Genomic DNA, 24,348 nt, shown 5'->3' with positions numbered 1-24,348 from the left:
GGTTCAGTCCTAGCACAGGGAAAAAAAAGTGGAGGTATTATGTTGCTTATAATAGGGAAAGCAGAACCTAAGATCAAAACTTCTGTTCTCTAATTCCTGTACTAGAAGATGTAATACTTCAAAAGAAGTGAAGGTGGAAGCTTACACTCATTTTATGTTACAAAAACAAGAGAGAACAAAAACTTCGGGAGAAAACACATGTTTCAAATGTCACCTTAAATTATATTTGTATGATATTGAGGTCAGAGAATCTGATTTTCTTAATTCCTATGTCTAGTCTTCATAAGCAGTTTTTGAGTTGTTTGCTGACTGATAATGTTCAGGTGTCCCACTTAATCTATAGCAGTTTTTATTATACTCAAGAACCAAGCTTGCTGGGAATCAGCTTGGCATAGTGCCCTGCAGGCATACAGTAGGTTTTCAGTGACTGCTCCCCCAGGATAGAGAGCTCCTTCCTTTATGATGCAGTACATTCTGCCTTTGGACAGCTCTGATGAAGAAGAAATTTTTTCCTTTGCTGAGCTAGAAATATTTTCCCTTCTAACTCTGACCCATGAGTTTAATTCTATCCTTAACTCACATGTAACAATACAAATTCCTTATCCATCTGACAGCCCTTCAATATTTAAAGATAACCTTCACATCCCTACCAAGTATTCTTCTTCTCTGGGCTAAATAGCTTTGGTGCTTTTAATTATTCCTCAAAAGGTGTCTGTTAGTTTTGTGGTTATTCTCTTCTGAATTTTTTGTTTGTTTGTTTAGGCTTCATTTAAAGACTAATGTGATATCAGTGTGATGGTACCTGCCTGTAATCCTAGTGACTCAGGAGGCTGAGTCAAGAGGATGGCAAATTTGAGACAGTCTGGGCAATTTAGCCACCCCTTGTCTCAAAACTAAAAATGAAAAGGATGGGGGTGAGGCTCTGTGTTAGAGTGCTAACCAAGTATGTGCAAGTCTTGGGTTCAATCCCCAGAACAAAAACAAAATGAACAAACAAACAAAGACTAATGGTAAGAACTCATGATTACACCAGAGCAGAGTTACTGTGACCTTGCCCACGAGGCCAGTGCTGTCCGATAAAGCTTTCTGTGAGAGTGGAAATGTTCTATGTCTCTGCTATGCAATGTGGTAGTCACTAGCCACCTCTGGTTATTAAGCACTTGTAATGGTGACTACTAAGAAAGAGGAGCCAAATTTTAAATTGTATTTAACTTTAATTTAAACTTAAATAGCTGCATGTGGCTAGTGGTTATCACATTGTACAGTGCAATTCTAGATGTTATATTTTTAATAGCATAGTTTAATTTTGCATTGTTTTGGAGTAGTCATAAGTTCATTTTAGTTGCTATCTCTGAACATTCTTATTTTTTTATCTTTTTTAAAAAAATTTATTTCTTGGTACTGGGGATTGAACTCTGGGGCACTTGACCCCTGAGCCGCATCCCCAGCATCCCCCCTTTTGTAAAAAATTATTTTTTAGTTGTCGATGAAAACATGCCTTTATTTTATTTTTATGTGGTGCTGAGGACCGAACCCAGTGCCTTCCACATGCAAGGAGAGTACTCTACCACTGAGCTACAAGTCCAGCTCCCCTGTTCCCCCTTTTAAAAAAGATTTTTTAACAATATTTCTTTTATTATAGATGAACACAATATTTTAATTTTATTTATTTATTTTTATGTGGTGCTGAGGATGGAACCCAGTGCCTCACATGTGCAAAGCAGGTGCTCTACCAGTGAGCCACAACCCCAGCCCCCAGCCCTTTTTTATATTTTAGATATAAAATAGATAGGGTTTCGCTGAGTTGCTTAGGACCTCACTAAGTTACTGAGGCTGGCTTTGAACTCTGAATCTTCCTGCCTCAGCCTCCTGAGCATCTGGGATTACAGGCAAGTGCCACCACACCCATCCTTAATTCTTTACTGATGGTCAGCCAATCCACTGCTAGATGTCACATAAGTATACCTGGCACACAAGGGGAGAAGTACATTTGTGTTAACCAGGAGAAATGTGTTTTCTGCCATTCTTTGGTATTTTTCCCCCTCCTTCTTTCTTTCTTTTTTTTTTTTTTTTTAAAAGAAGCAAGTCGGCCAGGCGTTGTGGTGCATGCCTGTAATCCCAGCATCTCCGGAGGATGGGACAGGAGGCTAGCAAGTTCAAAGCCAACTTCAGCAATGGTGAAGCGCTAAGTAACTTAGTGAGATCCTGCCTCTAAATAAAATACACAATAGGGCTGGGGATGTGGCTCTGTGATTGACTGCCCCTGGGTTCAATCCCTGGTACAAAAAAAAAAAAAAAAAAGCAAGTAAAGAAGTTGAGTGGGATAGGGTGGGGGACTTGTTACAAGCTTCTGTTTTTAACACCTCCTCCCTAAGAAACCCCTGAAGAAAACAATTTTAAAATCTTGTAGTCTTTCTGTTCTTTGTTTGTTTGTTTGTTTGTTTTGGTACTGGGAATTGAACCCAGTGTGGCACTACTTCTGATCTTCTCCCCCAGTCCTTTTAATTTTACTTTGAGACAGGGTCTACTAAGTTGCCAAGGCTGGCCTCAAACTTGAGATCTGCCTGCCTTGGCTTCCATAGTCACTAAGAGATTATGGCCTCCATAGTCACTAAGATTGCAGGCATGCTCCATTGAGTCTGGCTTCCTGCCATTCTTGATTCTGACTTGTGGCCATCTCTGTATTCTCAATCTAGCTTGCTTCTCTCTCCTGATTGTTCTTTTAGGTCTCCTACTTCTGGAGTCTAGAAACCAGGGGTCTGTCTGAACTGATTTTCTAAAGGTCTTCTACTTGTTCCCACACTATAACTGTCACTTATTCATTCTACAAGCACATATGGAATACTTGACAAGGGCCCTGCAGGAACTGTGCTGGATTCTGAGCAGAAATAGAAAAGTAAGACACAATATACCCTTTCCAGCATTAACTGGTATCTTGCTCTAATCTACCAGTTGGGGTTAAATTTTTTTTTTTTTTGCAGTTGTAAATGGACAGCATTCCTTTATTTTATTTGTTTATTTTTTTATGGAGTGCTAAGGATTGAACTCAGTGTCTCACACATGCTAGGCAAGCACTCTGTCACTCAACTACAGCCTCAGCCCCCGAGTTGAGGAATTTTGATTCCTATCCTTAATTTTGTATCTCAAGTTCAGTATCTTGGTCTTAGGACTTATTGTTTGATGGTAAGTGGGGGTGGAATGGGAAGCACTCAAAGAAAAAATAAGTCAAACTCCTTTAGAATAGAACGACAGCACATTCTTTTTGCACTAAGAAATAAAACCTTCCCAATCATAAGGTTTTTGTTTTGTTTTATGGCTAGTTGATCAACTTGCCTATCTTCTCTAGCTATTTCCTCCTTCGTATTTTTCTTTCTACTTCACATATGGTCTGTGGGAACACAAACAACAAAAAGAGACTCTTAATTTTGTTTTCATGTTTTCTTGACTTCTTTAAATTACCACGACTAGGCACGTATGATTTCCAATTTACTCTGTATAGAAGGGAGGGAGTGCCAATCTCACGAGGAGCTTATTGATTAAAAAATACATTCCCTTTAATCTTCATCCAGACCAGGAAAAAGAGAGTAAGGAGAGGATGGGAACGTCTTAGCAGAATTAGTCACAGATTTTTTGCAGGACTTTCCCCATGTCCCATCCCTCCTGATAGAAAGGAATGATCCCCTATCTTGTCTTCCTGAGGCTAGGTTCCGGGTGACCTTTCTCAAGAGTTGGATAACTAATTGGAAGGAAAAAATCCAACAAATGTAAAACTAGAGGAGAAACACGGTTCTTGTATTCCCACTATATTCCTGGAGTTACAAGTATGTTGGGACTTAGAGGAGAATAGCACCCAAGGATCTTAACTGTGTAGTCACAGTGATGGTAGGAAGTCAAGGCAGGTGGGAGAGAGGCAAGCTCATCTAACCCTTGCTGATAGAGGACAGGTATCTTGTTCTTAAAATAGAAATAGGAAATATTAGTTTCCTATACAAGAAGATAGACAAAATTATAGGAGATACTGAGGAAGGTCATGCTGAGGATCAGCTAAACTGGGATCTTGCCACTATCATGCATAGATAGTGTGTTCAGAGAATAGTCAGTCAATATACAGTCATTTTATTTATTTCCAGCCTCAGTTTTCTGATTTGTAAAATGGGAGAATTGGACCGGATCAGCAATCTTCTTTTTTAAAAATTTACTTTATTTGTTCTTTTTAGATATACATGACTGTATTTTGTATTTTGACATATTATACATATATGGAGTATATTTATTCTATTTAGATCCCATTCTTATGGTTGTACCTGATAGGGAGTTTCACTGGTTGTGTATTCATATGTGAACATGGGAGAGTTACACCTGATTCATTCTACTGTCTTTCCTATTCCCATCCTCTCTCCCTTCCCTTCAGTCCATTAGCAGACTATGAAATCTGAATTGAGTTTTTATGAGCACATTAAAACCAAACCAAACCAAATTAAATAGATTAGAATGTGCTGTCTTGTACTTAGTGATATAAGAATTGTTCTGTTAGACTGTTTATCCATGTTGTGTATCTGTAGACACTGGATTCTGACCTCAAATGTATTTCTAACTATGGTTCACAGTAAAACATGTTTTTTAAAAATTTATTTTTATTTATGTACTGTTTGGTGCTGGGGATTAAACTCTGGTGCTTTCCCACTGAGGTCTCACTAAGTTTCTCAGGCCCTTGCTAAATTGCTGAAGCTGACTTTGAACTTGCAATCCTCCTGCCTCAGCTTCCTGAGCCTCTGGGATTACAGGCATGTGCTGTTGTGCCTGGCTAAAACATGTTTTTTAAAACATAGGAATCCATAATTCCTGAGGATCTTTCTAACTGGTATTTTAGATTTCTTTGTGTCTGCAGAAGCTCCCCTCAGGGATTCAACTCTTTGATTTGGGAGAACACGTTTCCATGACGCCTCCCACACCCTCCGCCTAGGCAGACAGCCTGTGTTTTTACTGAGCCTGTGACATGCAGAGCCCCTCACAGGGTGAGCTGAGGAGAGGCTGAGGGGTAACTGTGAGCCATGTTGTTAAATAACACTGACTTTTTTGACACTTGGGGGTTTCACAGGCATGCACAGTTTCTCCAGGTTGAGGCCCTTGGGTTGCACTAGGATGCTTTGTATTAAGCAGGAGGTTGGACAAAGTAATAAGATCCCTTCTTTAATTGTGTGATTTTATTAATACAAAAACCATTTATAATTAAAGAAACTTCCAGTAACAGCAATGACATTAGCATGTCCATAATGAGGTGTGGGTCACAGAGGGCTTCCAGTCATTATCCTATTCCATCTCCTCAGTGGTCCTGGGGCCTGAGTTAGCAGATTGTGAGGAGTTGAGACTGGACCTGAGTTCAAATCTTTTCCCCCACAAACCCATAGCACATGGAAAGGGATTATCATCATCAAATGTAAGTAATCAAATAAGTTTTTCTTCTCATAACAGTAGCTTTAATTCTGTTCAGCCCACTTCAACAAATGTTATCTGAGAAGGCCTATGATGAAATGGGGGCCCTGTACTGGACAGATCTTTGTATAATAGTCATAGTTTGGGGACACTTGGCATAGATGGACAAGGCATCGGGGACCACAGACCACCAATAGGATATACTCCTTGGGCTGGGGTACAGCTCAGAGGCAGAGCATTTGTCTACCATACACAAGACCCTGGGTTTGATCCCCAGCACCGCAAAACAAACAAATGGAGGACATACTCCTAAAACTCGAGATAGGGTTGGACATTGTTACTATATGTGAATGCATTTAATTATGTAACCCACAGTTGTTGTTCCAGAAGATTTACAAAGATAAAGCTGACTAAAGAAGTGTTCCTCCAAACTTCATTAATGATACTAAAATATATGTGAGATAAACCATAGCACAACTGAAATAAGGAACTGTGGAATTGTTTTGTGCCACCAACACGGACCAGATATAAGTTCTTTTCTCCTTCTACTTCTCCTTTTTCTCCTTGTTTTTCTTCCTCCTCCTCCTCCTTCTCCTCCTCTTCCTCCTCCTCCTCCTCCTCCTCCTCTTCCTTCTGTTTTTCCTTCCCTTTCTTCTTCTTTTGTATCAGGAATGAAACCCAGGGGCTCTTTAGCACTGAACTACATCCCTAGTCCTTTTTATTTTTATTTTGAGAGAGGATCTTGCTAAGTTGCTGAGACTGGCCTCATACTTGTGATCCTCCTGCTTCAGCCTCTTGAGTTGCTAGGATTACAGCTGTGTGCCATCTCTTGAAAACAAGTGACTGGGCCATGGTTACACAGATGTGAACTGGCAAAAGTTCTTTTTCTGATTCCAAGTGCTTTTGTCACTACAGCCTGTGTCTTCAGTCTAACACTCTCCCAACTGAGCTATCTTGGCTGCTTGATAGCCTGTCTTCTGTAGATGGAATTGGGGGTGGGGGGGAGGTAGAGAGCATCAGAGTAGCATAATTTGGAGATATTTTCTCTGAAGATTATTATTCAATTTTAACCTGGTTTCAGATCCCCTAAGAGCCTTTCCATAGTAATAGGTTCTGTCACAGACTTTTCCCTTGGGAAAATAAGGCACCGATCAACCTATCAGAAAATTCAAGTTGGCCTGACATTATATGAAATTACATTCAAAAACTGTAGTGCAAGTTCTCAATTAGTTTTATTATGAATTTGCTTTGGCTGAATCACTCCTTAGAGGCCAGATGGCCCTGGTGAAAGGAAATAATTGGATTCTGGAACATAAACAGCTGAAGACCAAACTCTGGGCCCATGTCACACCCATCAGGTTGGAGGTGTTCAAACAGCAACTTGTGGAGTGTCCAGAGGGCCTGGGGCCATGTCTGCCCTGTTCTTCAGAAACATCATAGCATAGGGCTCAAGAAACCTGTTAGGACAATCAAGAGCATAGAACCTGATATACAATATTTTGCTTTTTACATTTTAGATAAATAACCAAAGTAGTTGAGGACTGAAGTAATTGCATTAGAAGTTGTTAGCACTGAAGCTGGGAGTGTGCATGCCTAGAATACCAGGGACTTGGGAGACTGACACAGGAGGATTTCAAGTTTGTTCAAGTTTGAGGCCAGCCTCAGTAATTTAGTAAGACTCTGTCTCAAAAAAAAAAAAAAAAAAAAAAAAAAAAGAGAAAAGAAAAAAAAAGGCCTGGGGAGGTAGCTCAGTGATAAAGTGCCCCTGGGTTCAATCCCAATAACAGAGTAACACACACACACACACACACACACACACACACACACACAACACACACACATTGTTGCATTGGGAAAAAATGAAGTGTTGGAGTTATTTTCAGTCAGAAATGTAAGATGGGGAAAGGTATATACACAGTTAAGATGTGTCTATTTAATAAATAGAATCTTAAAAACTATAGAATGTTTTTGGATCTAATCTAAACTGTAAAAATAATAAACATTTTTTAAGGCTTGTGTTAATTATCTTAATCTAATAGATCAGGCTTCACTGTCAATGCCCAATAAAAACAAAAAGTAAAAGCAATTTTTTTTAAAAAGACACTAAAATATAACTGAAGCACTGTAGTTAAAGTTCTCTAGATTGATCAAAAACATATAACACTATGATGGTAGATCAGATAACCCTATAAAAACTTAATTGCTTTATACTGTATTAGCAGTAACCAATTAGAAGTTCTCATGGACAAAAATCCATTCCCCCAAGAAGACAACATGTGATATAAACAACACGAAAATGAAATGCCTGAGAATAATCCCAACAAGATATCATGGGCCCTACATGGAGAGGTATCCATAAATATCACTAAAATAATATCAGTTTCTCTGCTGGGAAAAAGTGGCAAATCACCATCAAGAAGATAATTTTTATTATTGGTTTGTTTTTGGGACTGGGGATTGAACCCAGGGCACTTTACGTGCCCAGATCTTTTTATTTTGAAACAGAGACTTGCTGAATTGCTAAGGCTGGCCTAGAACTTGCCATCCTTCTGCTTCAGACTCTGGAGTCACTAGGATTACAGGTTCATACCACCACACCCAGCAAGAAGATAATTTGTAAATAAGGAACTGCATATGATAAGTAAATGTGACATTTCTTACTGATAACCAAAGATTGGAAAGTAGAGTTTTAAATAATCACATCATTCTATACTTCTAAGGATATGCTAATATGAACAGTCTCATACAGTATAGAGTGTGTGTTGATATATTTAGCAATTATTAGGTCCTTAATATATTCTTTTTCTTTTTACCAATAATCTCATGTTTAGAACTCTATCCCAAAAGATTATTTGAGATACAAAGATTTTTGTGTAAGGATTTATTGCAATATTATTCATAATAAAGAAAAACCCAGAATAAATTTTATGTGCAATGGTAGGAAATGATTGAATAAATTGTGGTCTACCTCTACAGCAGAATTCTTTCAGTTATTATTTTGATATTGGGAATTGAACCCAGGTTTGTACTTCCACTGAGCTACATTCCCAGCCTATCTTATTTTTTATTTTGAGACAGGGTCTTGCTAAATTGTAGACACTGGCATTGGACTTGTGATCCCTTCTACCTTAGCCTCTGATGTTGAAATAACAGATGCTGAAATTACAGATGTGTGCCACCATGACTGGCTCATATGGTGTTTTTCAAGAATATTTAATAAAATGGGAAACTCTGATATGATGAATTTAGATAAAAAATGCAGAATATAAAATTGTGTTTTATTATTAGTAGTAAAAATATGCATTAGTTTGGTAAGACTGCCCTAACAAAATACCACAGACTGAGTGGCCTGAACAACAGAAGTTAATTTTCTTTTTTTTTTTTTAATTTTATTTTTTAGTTTTTGGCGGACACAACATCTTTATTTGTATGTGGTTCTGAGGATCGAACCTGGGCCGCATGCATGCCAGGTGAGAGCGCTACCGCTTGAGCCACATCCCCAGCCCCAGAAGTTAATTTTCTTACAGTTCTGGAGGCTAAAGGTCCAGGACAAAGATTTTGGCATCAAATCTGGTTTCTCCTGAGGCTTCTCTTCTTGGCTGGCAGATGACTTCTTTCTTCTGTATCCTTACATGGTCTTTTCCTGGTATCACCGGTATGTCTCTTCTTATATGGACACCAGCTGTATTGGGTTTGACCCTCTCAGCCTCATTTTAACTTAATTACCTCTTTGAAGGCCCCATCCTCAAATACTATCACATTTTAAGGTACTGGGGATTACACCTTCAGTATATGAATTTGGGGGGCAAGGGGAGCTCACAATTAAGTCCATGAAATCATAATTCTGATTTTGTTTTAAAATTCACAGGAACAAAAAAAAAATGATTAGAAGGAAATACAATAGACTTGTGGCTTTGTGGCTTTTCCCCAAAGGACCATACTATGTGGTAATTGGTAGATATGTTTATTGACTAGAGATTTGAGCTACAGGGACCTTTGAAGATGGCCTGTGACAGAGATCCTATTTAGTAAGTGATTCTAGCTGTTCTCTGGGTATCCTTGTCTTATTAATGTCCTTTATGTTTCTCTCTCATTTTAATTTTTTTAAAAATTTAACTTTTTGGGGGGCTGGGGATGTGGCTCAAGCGGTAGCACGCTCGCCTGGCATGTGTGCGGCCCGGGTTCGATCCTCAGCACCACATACAAACAAGGATGTTGTGTCCACAGAAAACTAAAAAATAAATATTAAAAAAAATTCTCTCTCTCTCTCTTTAAAAAAATTAACTTTTTTAGTACTGAGGATTTAACCTGGGACACTTTATCTGTGAGTTACATCCCAGTTCTTTTCTTATTTTTCATTTTGAGACAGGGTCTTCCTAAGTTGCTAAGGGTCTTGATAAATTGCTGAGACTGGCCTCCAACTTGCAATCTTTCTGTCTCATCCTCCCAAGTTGCTAGGATTATAGCCATATCCCACCATGTCCCACTCACTCATTATTTTTAGATAAAAGCAGTTTTAATTTAGAATTAAAAGAGAGAAATTTTTTTGGTCATAATATTAAATTTTATAAAGGAAGTATACTACAAAAGTTATTTACAAATACATAAATAATAAATAATTTACTATACAAATATGTAATTGATAAAAATAGTAGGGGCTGGAGTTGTAGCTCAGTGGTAGCGCACCTGCCTAGCACATGTGAGGCACTGGGTTTGATCCTCAGCATCACATAAAAATAAATAAATAAAATAAAGGTATTATGTACATGTACAACTAAAAGTATTTTAAAAAATAATACAGGTTAAGTTGGGATATTTGAGGGGTTCTATAATAAATAAGTTTGCCTTTATTGCTTTTTATGATGTTTGCTATAATAAATGTATTGCCTGGCCCAGGGCTACATACCTGTAATGCTAGTGACTTGGGAGGCTGAGGCAGGAAATTGATGCTTGAGGTTTTTTGTTTTTTGTTTTTTTTTTGGGTACTAGGGATCAAGTCCAGGGATGCTTAATGACTGAACCTCATCCCCAACCCTCCCCCTTTTCCCAATGAACCTTTATTTATTTATATATGGTGCTGAGAATTGAACCCAGTACCTCACCCATGCTAGGTAAGCGCTCTACCACTGAGCATCTTAGTAAAACCTATCTCAAAATAAAAAAATAAAAAGGGATGGAAATGTAGCTCAGTGCTTAAATGCCCCTGGATTTGATTCCCACTATCAGGAAAAACAATGCCCCCCCCCCACCAAGAATGTATTACTCTTAAAACCAGAAAACAATGTTTTGTGGTTCTTTAGGGTATTCTTGAATTCTATTCATTTTGGTTCAACAGATATTTATTGTGCACCTCTATTGTGCACAGTGATGTTCAAAGATTAGGGAGAAGATGGGTGTGACAGGGTACCCTTGTAATTCCAGCAATTTGGGAGACTACAGGAGGAGGATCACAAGTTCAAAGCCAGCCTCAGCAACTTTGGGAGGCCTTGTTGCAACATAAAAAATAAAAGGGTTGGGGATGTAGCTCAGTAGGTTCAATCCCCGGTACTAAAAAGAAAAAAAGATTTGGGATATATGATCTGACCTATCTTAAAATTCCTACCCTTTCAGGAGACTGAAAACTACTATAAAAATTGCTATTAATAAAATATGGCAGTTTAGAAAAAAGGATCAATAAAGACTTCAGAGAGGCAGGTTCCATTTTAAAGTTAAGCCTTGAAGATTAAGATTTCACTATTCTGAAAAAGAGAAAGGAGGTATTTTAATTTGTTTTGTGCTGTTATAGAAGATTACTGAGATGAGGTAATTTATGAGAAACAGAGATTTATTTCTTATAGTTCTGAGGTTGGGAAGTCCAAGACTGCAGGGCCAGCATCTAGTGAGGACCTTCTTCCCATGGCAAAAGATGGAAGAACATTTTTTTTTTTTTAAGACAGCATCTTGCTAAATTGCAGAGGTTGGCCTCAAAGTTGCAATCCTCCTTCCTCTGCCTCCAATTGCTGGGATTATGGGTGTGCATCACTATGTCTGGTACCTTTTCTTTTACTACATTAGAAATTTGAGAGAAACAATGGAAAGCAGTAGAGACAAAAGTAAAGCCAATTCCTAGAATAACTAGCGTACTTCAGCACATACCCTTCACTCAGACTGGGGTCTGGGAGAATACTTTGCCTTGGATTCAACCTATCCAAATAGATATAATTAGCAATGAGAGACTTTGAACCAGGTTTTGATAAATGGTGATTTGTGAGTTGGGTAGTGATTGATGGAAAATAAAAAAATTCTCTTAAGGTGTAGATAACGTAATAGCTAAGGATAAATATGTTTAAATTCCTAGATTTAAATGTTTTATATTTTAATATGGTAAAGCACTTGCCTAGTATGTTTGAGGGGTCCCGAGTTTGATCCCCAACACTGCAAAGTAATCCATTTAAAATACTGCTTTTTTTTTGGTACTAGGGATTGAGTCCAGGGATGCTTATGACTGAACCTCATCTCCAGCCCTCCCCTTTTTCCCAATGAACCTTTATTTATTTATATATGGTACTGAGGATTGAACCCAGTGCCTCACCCATGCTAGGCAAGCGCTCTACCTCTGAGCCACAACCCCAGCCCACCCCCAACCCTTTTTATTTTTTTATTTTGAGACAGGGTTTCCCTAAGTTGCTTAGGTCCTTGCTAAGTTACTGAGGTTGGCTTTTAACTTGTGATCCTCGTGCGACAGCCAAACAAGTTGATGGGGATTACAGGTGACTCCATTTGAATTGCTTTGATTCCAATAAGATAGTGGTGATGGGGAGTCAGCAGGAACAATGAATTACATTATTTGTAATCAATAACAATAATAATAGTAATAGTTAACATTTCCCAAGAACTTGCTATGCCTGAGTCTGTGCTAAGTGATTGTGGGCATTAACTTTTTTATCCTTTAAGTCAGAGCTGCTCATAGATCAATCCCTCTGAGAAGTGCCAAACTTTAATCTGAAAATAGTGTACACTGCATAATGCTTAGAAATAATGTTGACAAATAAATAGAAACAAATTTTGAGAATAAGCTATAAATAAAAACTATTTTCATAGTCTCAGTGTATAAATACTATATATAACAATTTTATAGAAGGTGAAACTTTCAAAATAAACCATATCATATTTCATACATTGTTATGTACACATAAATAAACATGTTTACAATAATAGAACAGTGCTCTGTATACTCTTTTAAAATAAGCTTTACTTTTTAGCCAGGTATGCCTGTAATACCGTCTAGCTATTCAGGTGGTTGAGGCAGGAGGATCTCAAGTTCAAGGCTACCCTGGGCAATGTAGTGAAACCATATCTCAAAATAAAAAGGGCTGGGAATATAGCTCAGTGGTAGAACACCATTCCCTCCCTACCCCACCCAGGTTCAATCCCCAGTATTGTAAAACAACAACAAAAAAAACCCCCAAATAAACAAAAAGCTGACTTTACTTTTCAGAACAGTTTTATATTTATAGAAATATTGCAGAGTAAGTATTTATAGTCCCTCATTCAGTTCCTCTTACTAATATCTTACATTAAAATGCTATATTTGTTATAATTAGTGAACCAGTATTGATACATTGTAACTGAAGTCCATATTTAATTCAGATTTCCTTAGTTTTTGCATATTATTATTTTTTTTGTTCCAGGATTTTTCTGATCCAGGATATGTTATGTCTCCTTAGACTACTTTTAGTTGTTTTTGATGACTTTGGCAGTTTTGAAGAGTATTTATCAGGTGTTTTGTAGAATGTCACTCAGTTGGAATTTGTTGTTAAATTAGGTTAAATCAAACTTATGAAACCATAGGGGAAAGCCAAAAAAAGAAAGAAAAAATAAAAAAAGTAAAGTTCCATCTTCACATTGTATCACAGATCACACACAGATCCATACTTTATCACCTGGTTGAGGTAGTAGTGTCTGTCAGTTTCCACAGTCTAAAGGTACCGATTCCCCCCTCTTCATACTGCACTCTTTAAAAGGAAGTCATGAAGCATACCCCCATCCTTTTTTTGGTACTGGGGATTGAACCCTGGGTGCTTTACCACTGAGCTACATCCTCAGTCCTTTTAATTTTTTATTTGAGACAAAGGTCTTGCTAAGTTGCTAAGATTTGTGCTAAATTGCTGAGGCTGGCCTTGAACTTGAGACCCTGTTGCCACAGCCTCCCAAATTGCTGAGATTATAGGTATACACCACCAAGTCCAGCTGTCATAATTTTTGGGAATTCTTCCGCAGGAAAGATATGTCTGCCTTCCTTCACCCATTTATTTTATTATTATTAATTTTTTTTTAGTTGTAGATGGACACAATACCTTTATGTTTAAAAAACTTTTTTAAAAAAGTTTTTAGTTGTAGATGTACACATATCTTTATTTTATTTATTCATTTTTATGTGGTGCTGAGGATAGAACCAAATACCTTACATGTGCTAGGCAAGTGCTCTATCATTGAGCTACAACCTCAGCTCCCCTCCCCATTTATTTATTTAATAAATAAACTGACTCATGGGTATTTATTTGGGTTATGAAATATATATATATATATATATATATATATATATGCTTTTTTGCACAATAATATATTGTGAACAACTTTCAAAGTCAATAAATAGAGGTTAACATCAAAAATTTTAGAGTTTGGGCTGGGGATGTGGCTCAAGCGGTAGGCTTACCTGGCATGCGTGCGGCCTGGGTTCGATCCTCAGCACCACATACAAACAAAGATGTTGTGTCCGCCGAGAACTAAAAAATAAATATTAAAAAAACCCAAAAAACCAAAAAATTTTAGAGTTTATATAGTTTATATTTGATTAAACCTCTATTGATTTTACATTTTTGCTTTTAACTTTGCCTTATTTCTGACAAGGCTGGGATAACAGCTTTACTCATTTGTGCACTTGTGAGACTACTTCTTAGTTTACTATTTATGTTAGTTAGCTTTCCCTAACTGCAGCAAATATCTGAGGTGAGTTATAAAGAGGAAGGCCTACTTTGACTCATAGTTTTGGAGGTTTCAGTCCATGGTTGGTTGGACTCATTGCTCATGGACCTGAAAGAAGAGACCAGGATCCCCCAATCTTCTTTGAGGTCATGATTTTTTTTTTTTTTTTTTGGTGGTGCTGGGGATTGAACCCAGGGTCTTGTGCATGGGAGCCAAGCACTCTATCAACCGAGTTATGTCCCCACCTGAAGTCATGAATCTTATGACCTAAGAATCTCTAGTAGGCACCACCTCTTAAAGGTTTCACCACTTCCTAATAGTGCTGAAGGCTAGGGGACCAATCCTTTAATACATGGGCCTTTGGGGGCCATTCCAGATTCAACCTATGGCTCTATTTTAACTTTATCTCTAAATCCAATCGTACTTGAGCTATGTTCCCTGTTTCTAAGGCATACCCTGCTTTCCTTGGTTTATACTGTTTTCTCTAGCAGAAATGCTCTTTGCTTATCTTGGTCTACTGAAGTCCTGTGTACCATTCAGGGTTCAGCTCAAAGACGAAGCTCTTCTTTAGAGTTCTGAAGATAATTTAATAGTTTCATTATCTTAGAATTTAATGGCTCACATCTTTGAGACTCCTGTTCTATCCCAGGACTCTGTTTTCTTCCTACTACTTTAGCTTCAAGAGGCAGATATGTGACTAATTGCAGTCATCTGTATACTCCTCCACAATGGTGGGCACATAAGCACATAAGTGGTTGGCATATTTTGACTTTGGTTGAAGTGAAGAATCTGAGTAAATGAGAAATTAAAAATCGTCCTCAATATTGCACACCAAGTTAGCTACTTTTTAGGCATGCACATTGACACTTCATGCTCAGGAAGACAGAGTTGAATAAAGATTTTAGTAATTGTTTAAAGTAAAAACAACTGCACATATTTGAAAATTAATGTTTTCTAGCTGTCTCAAAAATACTTTGTTGGTTGAAGTTTTTAGAATTTTAGTCTGTCTTCCAAAATGAGCATCTTCAATGTGCCAAGTATTCAAAGGAAACTGTACACGAATGCAGAAGGAATGAAGTAAATAAGGCCTCTTTTTCTTCTGATTTCCTAAGTAGGCAAGTGGCATAATGTATTTTATAATTAGCATGAAGAAGTGAACGCCAAAAAATAAACAAAAAAACCCAAGAGATGTTTGGTTGTGACGCTGACACTGAGTTGGGGGTAAAGACCCAGTGCTACTGACCGGATGACCCAACCTGTACCTAGGAGTAGACGCACCCCTCTTGTTAACACTCCCGAGGAGGGGTGACCTGCACCTTTGTGACCCCGGCGCCCTCCAGTTAGCAGGCCCCAAGGCAGACGCGCGCACAGCCTCAGACACCAGCGGGCTCCCGGGGCCCTGCGCCACGGGGCGTCCCGCCTCCGCCTTTCCAGGCCCAATCATCTGTGGGCTCTGGGGGCACGTCCCGCTGCCGGCCACGCCCCCTGCCGGCCGGGCGGGGGGCGCCTTTAAGAACCGGCCGCTGGCCGCGGGCTCCGTCGGGAGTGCGGGGTTGTGGACTGTGAGGCGCGAGTCCTGAGTCCAGAGGCGCTCGCGCGCCGCTGCAGTCTTCGCGGCGGTCTCTGCGCCGCTGGCCGCCCGCCTGCTTGCCAGTCAAGGGCTCTACCGTCCTCGCCTCGGCCTCCTGATCCGCCCGCGCGGCTTTCCCTGTTCCTTCGGGAGCGGGCCGGGAACCCGCGCCTTCGCGCTCTCCGCCCCGGGCCATGGTGCCCTCCCAGGAGGAACCCGCCGCCGTGCAGGGGACGAGCGAGGAGCAGCCGCCCGGCCCCGTACCGATGGGGGAAGCTCCTCTGTCTGACGCGGGACCCTCGGAAGGCTCTGAGGCGGCCGCTGAGAAGGTGGAGGTGGAGCCCCGGGAGCCCCGGGAGCCCCCCGAGGGCGGCTGGGGCTGGCTAGTGATGCTGGCGGCTATGTGGTGCAATGGGTCGGTGTTCGGCATCCAGAATGCCTGTGGGGTGCTCTTCGTGTCCATGCTGAAGACTTTCGGGTCCAAGGACGGTGACAAGATGGTCTTTAAGACAGGTGAGGCGCAGCAACCAGCCCTGGGGGACGCGGGGTCCCCAAGCGCATTTCATGTGCTGGGTGTATGTCCGTGCCCCAGTGTCAATCATGGTGGTTCCCCAGGTGCCAGAAGGGGAGAGCGCTGTGTCTGTCCTGTTACCTATGGAGCCTGCGGCTCGGTGTGCCAGTCTTAGTGTGGAAACAAGTTGCAGAACTTCTTGCAAATAAGCCCAGGTTTCCACTTCTCCCCTCCGCAGAGTGGGCGCTAAAAGTCCACATTACTTTCCCTCTTAGTGTTAGAAAACAAACAGAATCTTCCAACACCAACAACATCTCATTGTCATTTTTTTACAGTCTCTTTCTTGTCCTGGACGATTGGGTTATTCAGCCTGCTCGGCTGCAGAGGGAGGGTGTATGTTGGGGCCCGGGGTGGCTTGGTAGATGGAGAGATGAAAAATGTATCCCAAGGTCAGGAAAAGCCTGTGGAAAGCCAGTCTCACATCGCTCTTTCCCGTGCTAAATTTAGAAAGCATAGGAGGCATCCGCATCTGGGACTAGGAAGAGAAAGGTGAGGGATTGCCCCTTCCTTCTGTGTTCTTGGACATTGTCTACAATATACTAAACGTGTAAAAGGCACAGACTCAGCTTTTTTCGTTATTACCTTACCTCTTCACTGATTAGGCCAAACAACAACCATAACCACCACCACAACCACAACAACAAAAACCCCCCAAAACCCGCAAAACAACAACAAAAAACTAACAAACATCTAAAATCTTCAGTGAAACATTTCCCCATTAATTATTTTTCTCAGTTTGCAAGGCAAGAGTTATCAACCCATTTAGGTGAGGAAAACCGAGGCTCAGTGAAATAGAGTTTCTTGATGAGTAGCAGAATGCAGAGAACACATGTCACCTAATCTTAAGGGCTAAGTAATTTTCATTACTAAATCAGGATCCCTCTCTGCCATTTGGGGAACTTTATATGATTAGTAATCTTTAGTGTGCATACCTAGAATAAGCAGGACTATAGTAACAAATTCTAAGCAAAGATAATGTTGAAGATTTAAAAATCTTATATAAATAGTATTATAATATTTGTATCATTCCACAACCTGATTTTCTTTTGTCTTGTATCATGTTTAGGATTTATCCATATAATAACCTCAATTTCAGCTGGTAGCTCAAAGTTTTTCCATTTTACCTTATGTGATTTTCATTATGGGTATATTGTACTTTATGCATTCTCCCTTTCTTCAATGGACATTTATATTGCTTCCCAAACTTATTATAAACAAAGCTGCAATAAATATTCTTGTACATTGTCTTCTTGTGCATGTGAATAATACTTAACCTGAAATTTCTGTTTCTTAAATAACTATTGAAGCAGCTGTGTTGTGCAGATCAAAGAGATACAGAAGTGTTTGAAATATAATAATATGTCCTTACTATTTATGAAAAGCAATCTTTGTAAATTTCAGTAGAATAGATGTGTGTATTTAATAGTTAACAAAATTTTGTATTTTCTATATGAGTACTTTGGAGTGAAAAGTTCAAAAGGAGAAAGAATTGAGGGGGTTAGCATTTTCAGACTGGTTCCTGCAGCATTTAGTATATTCTTGCCTTGGATTATAGATTTTTGATAGAGTAAAAACTACTGCAATCTTGTTTACCATTGTTTTTGCAACTCTGGTGAATAGATGCCATTGGTGTCTGAGTTTTCATCTTCCTTTTTTTTGAGAGAGGGAGGAAGAGAGAGACTGACTGTGACCCCAACTGATCACATGACTGACTGACAAATGGACAGACTGAGATGATAGCTTTTCTAGGGATTGAAATTTTACAGTGTGAAAGTTTCTACCTACTATGCATTCCCAAAGTACCAGTTGGCTACAATATCCCAGTACTGGGTAGCTCAAGGTTAGTGCATTAGCAGCTTTCTAATCTGTAATGGATACCTGAGATAATCAACTTATAAAGAAGAAAAGTTTATTTTGGCTCACAGTTTTGGAGATTTCAGTCTATGATTGGTTGGCCCCGTTGCTTTTCGGTTCTAGTGCTGTGGGGCAAAACCATTTATCTCATGACCAGAACTGAAAGAGAGTGTTGAAGTGGTCAGGGTCCCACAGTCTCCTTCAAGGTTGTGCCCTCATGATCTTAGACCTCCCACTAGGCTTCTCTTAAAGGTTTCACTATCTCCCAGCAGTACCAAGTTGGAGACCAAGTCTTAATACAGGGTTTTTGGTAGACATTCTAGATCCAAACAAAAGCAGTGAGGGAAAGGAAGGAACCTGGTTTGCCTCTTGCACTCTCTTTGAAACTCTTGTAGGTTTCTTTTTTTTTTTTTTTTTTGTGTGTGTGTGTGTGTGTGGTGTTGAGGATTGAATCCAGGATCTGGCACATGCTAGATATGAACTATACCTACAGCCCATAAGATAGTATTTAAGCCAATATTGTTAAGGTTCTCTACCCAGCACCCACCAGTAGTTTCATAAAGTTCACCATCTATAGCAGCAGTGAATATTTGAGAATATCAGATATTAATTTATCTATCTATCTATCTATTTATTTATTTATTTATAGATAGGGGCCTTGTGTTTGGCCTCTGAGCTATACCCCCAGCTGCTTTGAAATTTGGCTGTTTAGGCTTTTTCATTTTGATTATCTAATGATGAGTCTTAGGTAATCAAACATATGCAAACAAGCTTCAAGTACAACACAAATTATTTGGAATTTGTTTAAGGCTTTTCTTTGGTACTGAGGTGCTTTTTTGGTACAGGGGTGATTAACCACTGAGCCAGATCCCCAGCCCTTTTTTATATTTTATTTAGAGACAGAATCTCCCTAAGTTGCTTAGGGCCTTGCTAAGTTGCTGAGACTGGCTTTGAACTTGTGATCCTCCTGCTTCAGCCTCCTGAGCCACTGGGATTACAGGCGTGTGCTACTATGCCCAGCCTGTTTGAAGTTTTGGTGTGTTTTCCGGTTACCTTATTCATGATTGGTAATGCTGGCCTTAGAGGGCAGTTAGTTCCGTCTCCTAGTTTTCATTAGCTTTACAATGAATGATTATCTTGAGGATACACAGGGAGGTGGTGATAGAATGGGTACCTAGGTCTCCAAGTGATGGTGCACATTTCTTTCTTTCTTTTAATGTTTATTTTTTAGCTTTAGGTGGACACACTATCTTTATTTGATTTTTATGTGGTGCTGAGAATCGAACCCAGTGCTTCACTTATGCTAGGCGAGCATGCTACCACATCCTCAGCCCCACATTTCTTGAGTACTACCTAATAGTAAGCATTTTATATGGGGTCCTATTTAAACATTACTGTAACTCCATCAGATAGGCCTTGTTAATTCTTTTCAGATGTGAAAACTCAGGCCCACAGAGTTTTCAAGTAAGTAGTGGAACCAGATTTTAACCTCAAGTTTATCTGACTCCAGGAACTGGATTTTTAACCTTTGATCATATTGCACTGGCTTGATAAAATTCTGCAAATTTGACTTTTTTTTTTTTTTTAATGTTGACTAATGATTGCTTGAATACTAGAGAAGGCATTCAGGGGTTAGAAAAAAGTCTGAAAGATTAGAAGGTTAGGATCTCTGTAACTACTACTTTTTTTTTTTTTTCTGTGTTAGGAATTGATCCTAGAGATGTTTTACCACTGTGATGCATTCCTAATCCATTTTACTTTTTGAGAAAGGGTCTCCCTAAATTGCTCACGCTGGCCCTCCAACTTGTAGCTGGGATTTATAGGTGTGGCTACCCTACCAGCGATTCTCTGCTTTTAAAATTACCTTACATTCAGCAACAATTGCCAATTATTCATGTCTTGTTGAAATAGATTTTTGAAGTGTGGTAAGACTTCCACAGAAAAACATTGTACTTTTTATATGGCTTTCAAGCAAGAGTCTGGGGCTTTCTTTGGAGAATATGCTTCTTTAATTCAATCCAGGGCAATCCTTCATGGCAGAATGAAGAGGAGCTTCCCTTAGGCTTGCTTCTCTGCAGGGCTTTCTTAATTCTTCCTACATAATGGATGATACAGCCAAACTTTCTTAGGAAAGGGCCAGAAGAAATTCATATGCACTAAAGTTTAAGTGACTTTACGTATCTTCCTATTTATCCTCCTTAATTTACAAATGCTTAACCACAGTGTAACCCTGTTTTGGGCTCTGTGTTGGGGGCATTGGAGATAGTGACTGAGAGAGATATGTCCTTCCCAAGGAGTTTATAGAATCTGTTGAGATACAAATGAGGTTAGCAAAGATAGTGGAATGTGATGGACATCATTATCCAACGTACATGTATGAAGACACGAATTGGTGTCAACATACTTTATATACAACCAGAGATATGAAAAACTGTGCTGTATATGTGTAATAAGAATTATAATGCATTCCGCTGTCATTTATTTTTAAAAAATCAATTAAAAATTTAAAAAAAGAGATTCAAATGAGTAACAGGAAGTGATAGAATACTTGAAAGGCATTTGCAATATAAGGACTCCCTCTTATTCTAAAAGACAGAAATTCTGTGGATATTTCAGTAGGTAGTGTATGCTGGGAAAGGCATCTGATGGCTTCTTTCTCTGTGGTTATAAATCTTACTGTGAAATTCAGGGAAAGTCAGCTGAACTCCAAGTTGGGCAGTAGAACAAAAGAAAAATACTCATGGCAACACAGTCTCATTACCGGGCATAGCTGTGGGAACATGGAACTCTTGAGATGTGCCTCGCACATCTTGCTGTGTTGGTAGTAGTTGTAGATCAGAAGGGAGTAAGGTGAGCTTGAGTTGTTTCTTCAGTTTTTTTCTTGTTCACATGTGAATGCTTCTTGTCAGGGTGAAGGGGTATCTATACTTTTTGAAAAACTAAAACAAATTCTACAATTAACTGGAACATTGTTTTCACATAGAAATTAGAACTTTGTTTAATTCTGTTATTGGAAAATCCGTGGACTGATGAAGTATATAGTTCCTGTTTATCTTCCTGATACAGTGTCATGGGACACATTCTGGGATCTTGCTAGGGCATTAATCTCATTTACTTACATACTACTTTCTTCCTAGAGAAAACAAATGTTGTAGTTGTGTATTTGAGTTTTTAAAAAATATCAGTGGTGAATGTCCCTAATTCCAGTGACTCAGGAGGCTGAGACAGGAGGATCACAAGTTCCAGTAGGTTTTGTGATATTACTGTACAGGGTTGAATTAATGATAGTGGCTAAAGAACCTCCCTTTCAGGACTTTGATAGTCAACTTTTAAAAACTATTTAACTTTTTTTTGTGGGGGGTGGTACTGGTAACACAGGGCTACTTTATCAATGATCTACATCCCTAACACTTTTTTTTTTTTAAATTTTTAAGTTTTGAGGTAGTGTTTCTAAGTTGCTTATGGCCTTACTAAGTTGCTGAAGCTGGCCTTAAATTTGTAATCCTCCTGCCTCAACCTTTCAGGTTGTTGGGATTACAGCTGTGCCCCACCTTACTGAGCATGAAGTAGGATTTTTGATACCATTCAGGAATGAAAGCATTTTGCAACACCTATCAATATCTCCCTCCCTCTCTCTTTCTCTCTTTTGTGCTGAGTATTGAACCCAAGGGTGCTATATTACTGAGCCACCCCCAGACCTTTTTATTTTTTATTTTGAGACAGCATTTTACTAAGTTGCTCAGGTTGGCTTTGAATTTGTGACAATTTTGCTTCAGTCTTCTGAGTGGCTGAGATTACAGATACAATAGGCATGTGCATCACTTCGCCCAGCCAGCTTATTAGGATGTCATTTATAGATAAAGAAGTTGTAACTTTCACAGTTTAGGGTTGGGTTACAAAAATTAAATTGAATTTAAGAACATCTTTTTAACTAGGGGGAAATTTGTACTTATATAAAGAATTGTCCTGAAAGTAGAACCCTTCTTTTTTTTTTCTTTCCTTTGAAACAATTTCCTGAATGTTTACTTGTATAATCTCCCAAACCTCAATGATGTCATCTATACAGAAAACTGTGAAATCATTTTTGGAAAAGAATTCCATTTAGAGCTGGGCTCAGTGGATTGTTACTATAATATAGTGAATCTGGAGGCTGAACAGGAGGATTGCAAATTTGAGTCCGGCCTGGGCAATTTAGCAAGACCCTGTCTCAAAATAAAAATAAAAAGGACTGTGGTTGTAGCTTAGTAGTAGAGTGTTCCTGGGTTCAACTTCCAGTACCTCGGTGTGGGGGGGAATTTTATTTAGGATTGTCATTACCATAAATAATAATTTCTATCTAACATTTATTTGGCAGTTTTCATGTGTTTCTGCATTACATAGGCTACTTAAATGGGGAGCAAAGGCAAATAAACTATTTTTCCCGTATTTTATTGTTGGCAAGCAGAAAAATATTGAAAGGGTCTTTGCCTGGATGTTAAAAAAAAAGTTTTAATGTTTATTTAAACTAAAAGATTTAAAGTAATTTTAAAATTGAAATTTTTGATCAGACTAGTTATGAGTCACTTGGAAGATTCTTTATAAAACATGAGCATTTATCATTTTTTTATATAAACTTGGGTCTATGAATGATGCTGGGTAGGACTGACAACTAAACCTGACCCAGAAATGTTGTGAAATCTTCTGTAGAAGTCTACTTGAATTTTAAAAGAAATTAGAATAAGTACCATTTTATTGGTTTGGAAACTAATTACTCGGAGAGGGATTTTGTTTATCTGCAGTTTTTTTGTCTTTTTTACTCACCTGGAGCATTTTAAGGTTAGCCTCCTTGGAAGAATATACTCCCTCTTTCCAAGCAGTAAAACCAGGGAACACTGAGGCTGGGCTGTGGTTCAGCGGTAGTGCGCTTGCTTGGCATGTGTGAGGCACTGGGTTTAATTCTCAGTACCGCATATAAATTAATAAAAAAAATCTACCAACAACTAAAAGAAATATATTAAAACAAAGAGGGAGCACTGAACCTGACTCCTACTTGAAATTTACAACTGATGCATGTGTTTATTTATATATATAAGCATATGTATAAATATAAAATTCAGATTTTTTGAATTGTAAAACAGTGGTCTTGTACCTACACACATTTTTAAAATATCTCTAAACAAGTCTAAGATACCTTGTAAACCAATTACTTGGAGAGGGAGGGATTTGGTTTATCTGCAGTTTTTTTGTCTTTTTTACTCACTTGGAGAGTAGTAGCATTTTAAGGTGTAAGCATTCGGTATAAGTGGGACAAAGACCATGAACAGCCTCATGTCAGTTCAAGTCCAGTTTTGTTTTAAGTGTTGATACTATCTTAAAAACCTTTTTTTTTTTCAGAATTGCAAATAAGGAATTGTATATTTATCTATATTTACTTTTGTATGCTGTTTCTCAGTGACACTTTTTAGGTATGTTTTTTCTCTATTCCAAGGGGGCCCAACATAATAGTTTCACTAATGTTACATTTACCATACTGGTCTACCCTAGGTTACTCAGCCAGACCTCCTTTGTTGGCTGTTTGAGTAGCAGATAGTGTTATGAAATGGAAGTAGCATATCTGTAAACATCTTTGGACAAATTATTTTCTTATCCTCTTGGATTACTTCCTTGGGATATACGTTCAAAAGTGAGATTATTGGTTCAAAGGGTATGAGTAATTTTATAACACTTGTTACACATTGCCAGATTATTCTTTAGAATACTGGAAAGTTTACAGTGTCACCAGCAATGTACTGGCTCCTTGAAAGCCCTACCATTGTTATGTTTTATTTATTTATTTTTAAATATTTGCTAATTTGGGAAGTTCCAGTAGCATTTAAAAAAACAATTTAGGTTATATTTTACTGCTTATAGACTATGTGCTTTCTCAGTTTTTGTGTCCTTTAGGAGCAACAAATGGCTTGGCAATTATTTATAAGAA

At 38.7% G+C, this 24,348-nt stretch overlaps 1 protein-coding gene across 2 annotated transcripts in view; it reads left to right on the top strand.

Moving 5' to 3' along the window:
* Nucleotides 1-15,888: 15,888 nt before the first annotated feature.
* Nucleotides 15,889-24,348, top strand: part of Slc16a10 (solute carrier family 16 member 10) — a 119,165-nt gene continuing 110,705 nt past the window's right edge. The window contains exon 1 of one of the 2 annotated variants that reach the window (XM_005330169.5): nucleotides 15,889-16,480. In XM_005330169.5, the coding sequence (XP_005330226.2) occupies nucleotides 16,162-16,480 (319 nt within the window). In that variant the 5' untranslated portion in view covers nucleotides 15,889-16,161. The remainder of the gene's footprint in view (nucleotides 16,481-24,348) is intronic. The other variant, XM_078019483.1, reaches the window with a different exon arrangement.

The sequence above is a fragment of the Ictidomys tridecemlineatus genome, chromosome 8 (assembly GCF_052094955.1).
Source record: "Ictidomys tridecemlineatus isolate mIctTri1 chromosome 8, mIctTri1.hap1, whole genome shotgun sequence".
NCBI classification, from domain to species: Eukaryota; Metazoa; Chordata; class Mammalia; order Rodentia; family Sciuridae; genus Ictidomys; species Ictidomys tridecemlineatus.
The sequence above is the reverse complement of the archived record's forward strand: the minus strand, read 5'-3'. Positions and strand labels throughout refer to the sequence as shown.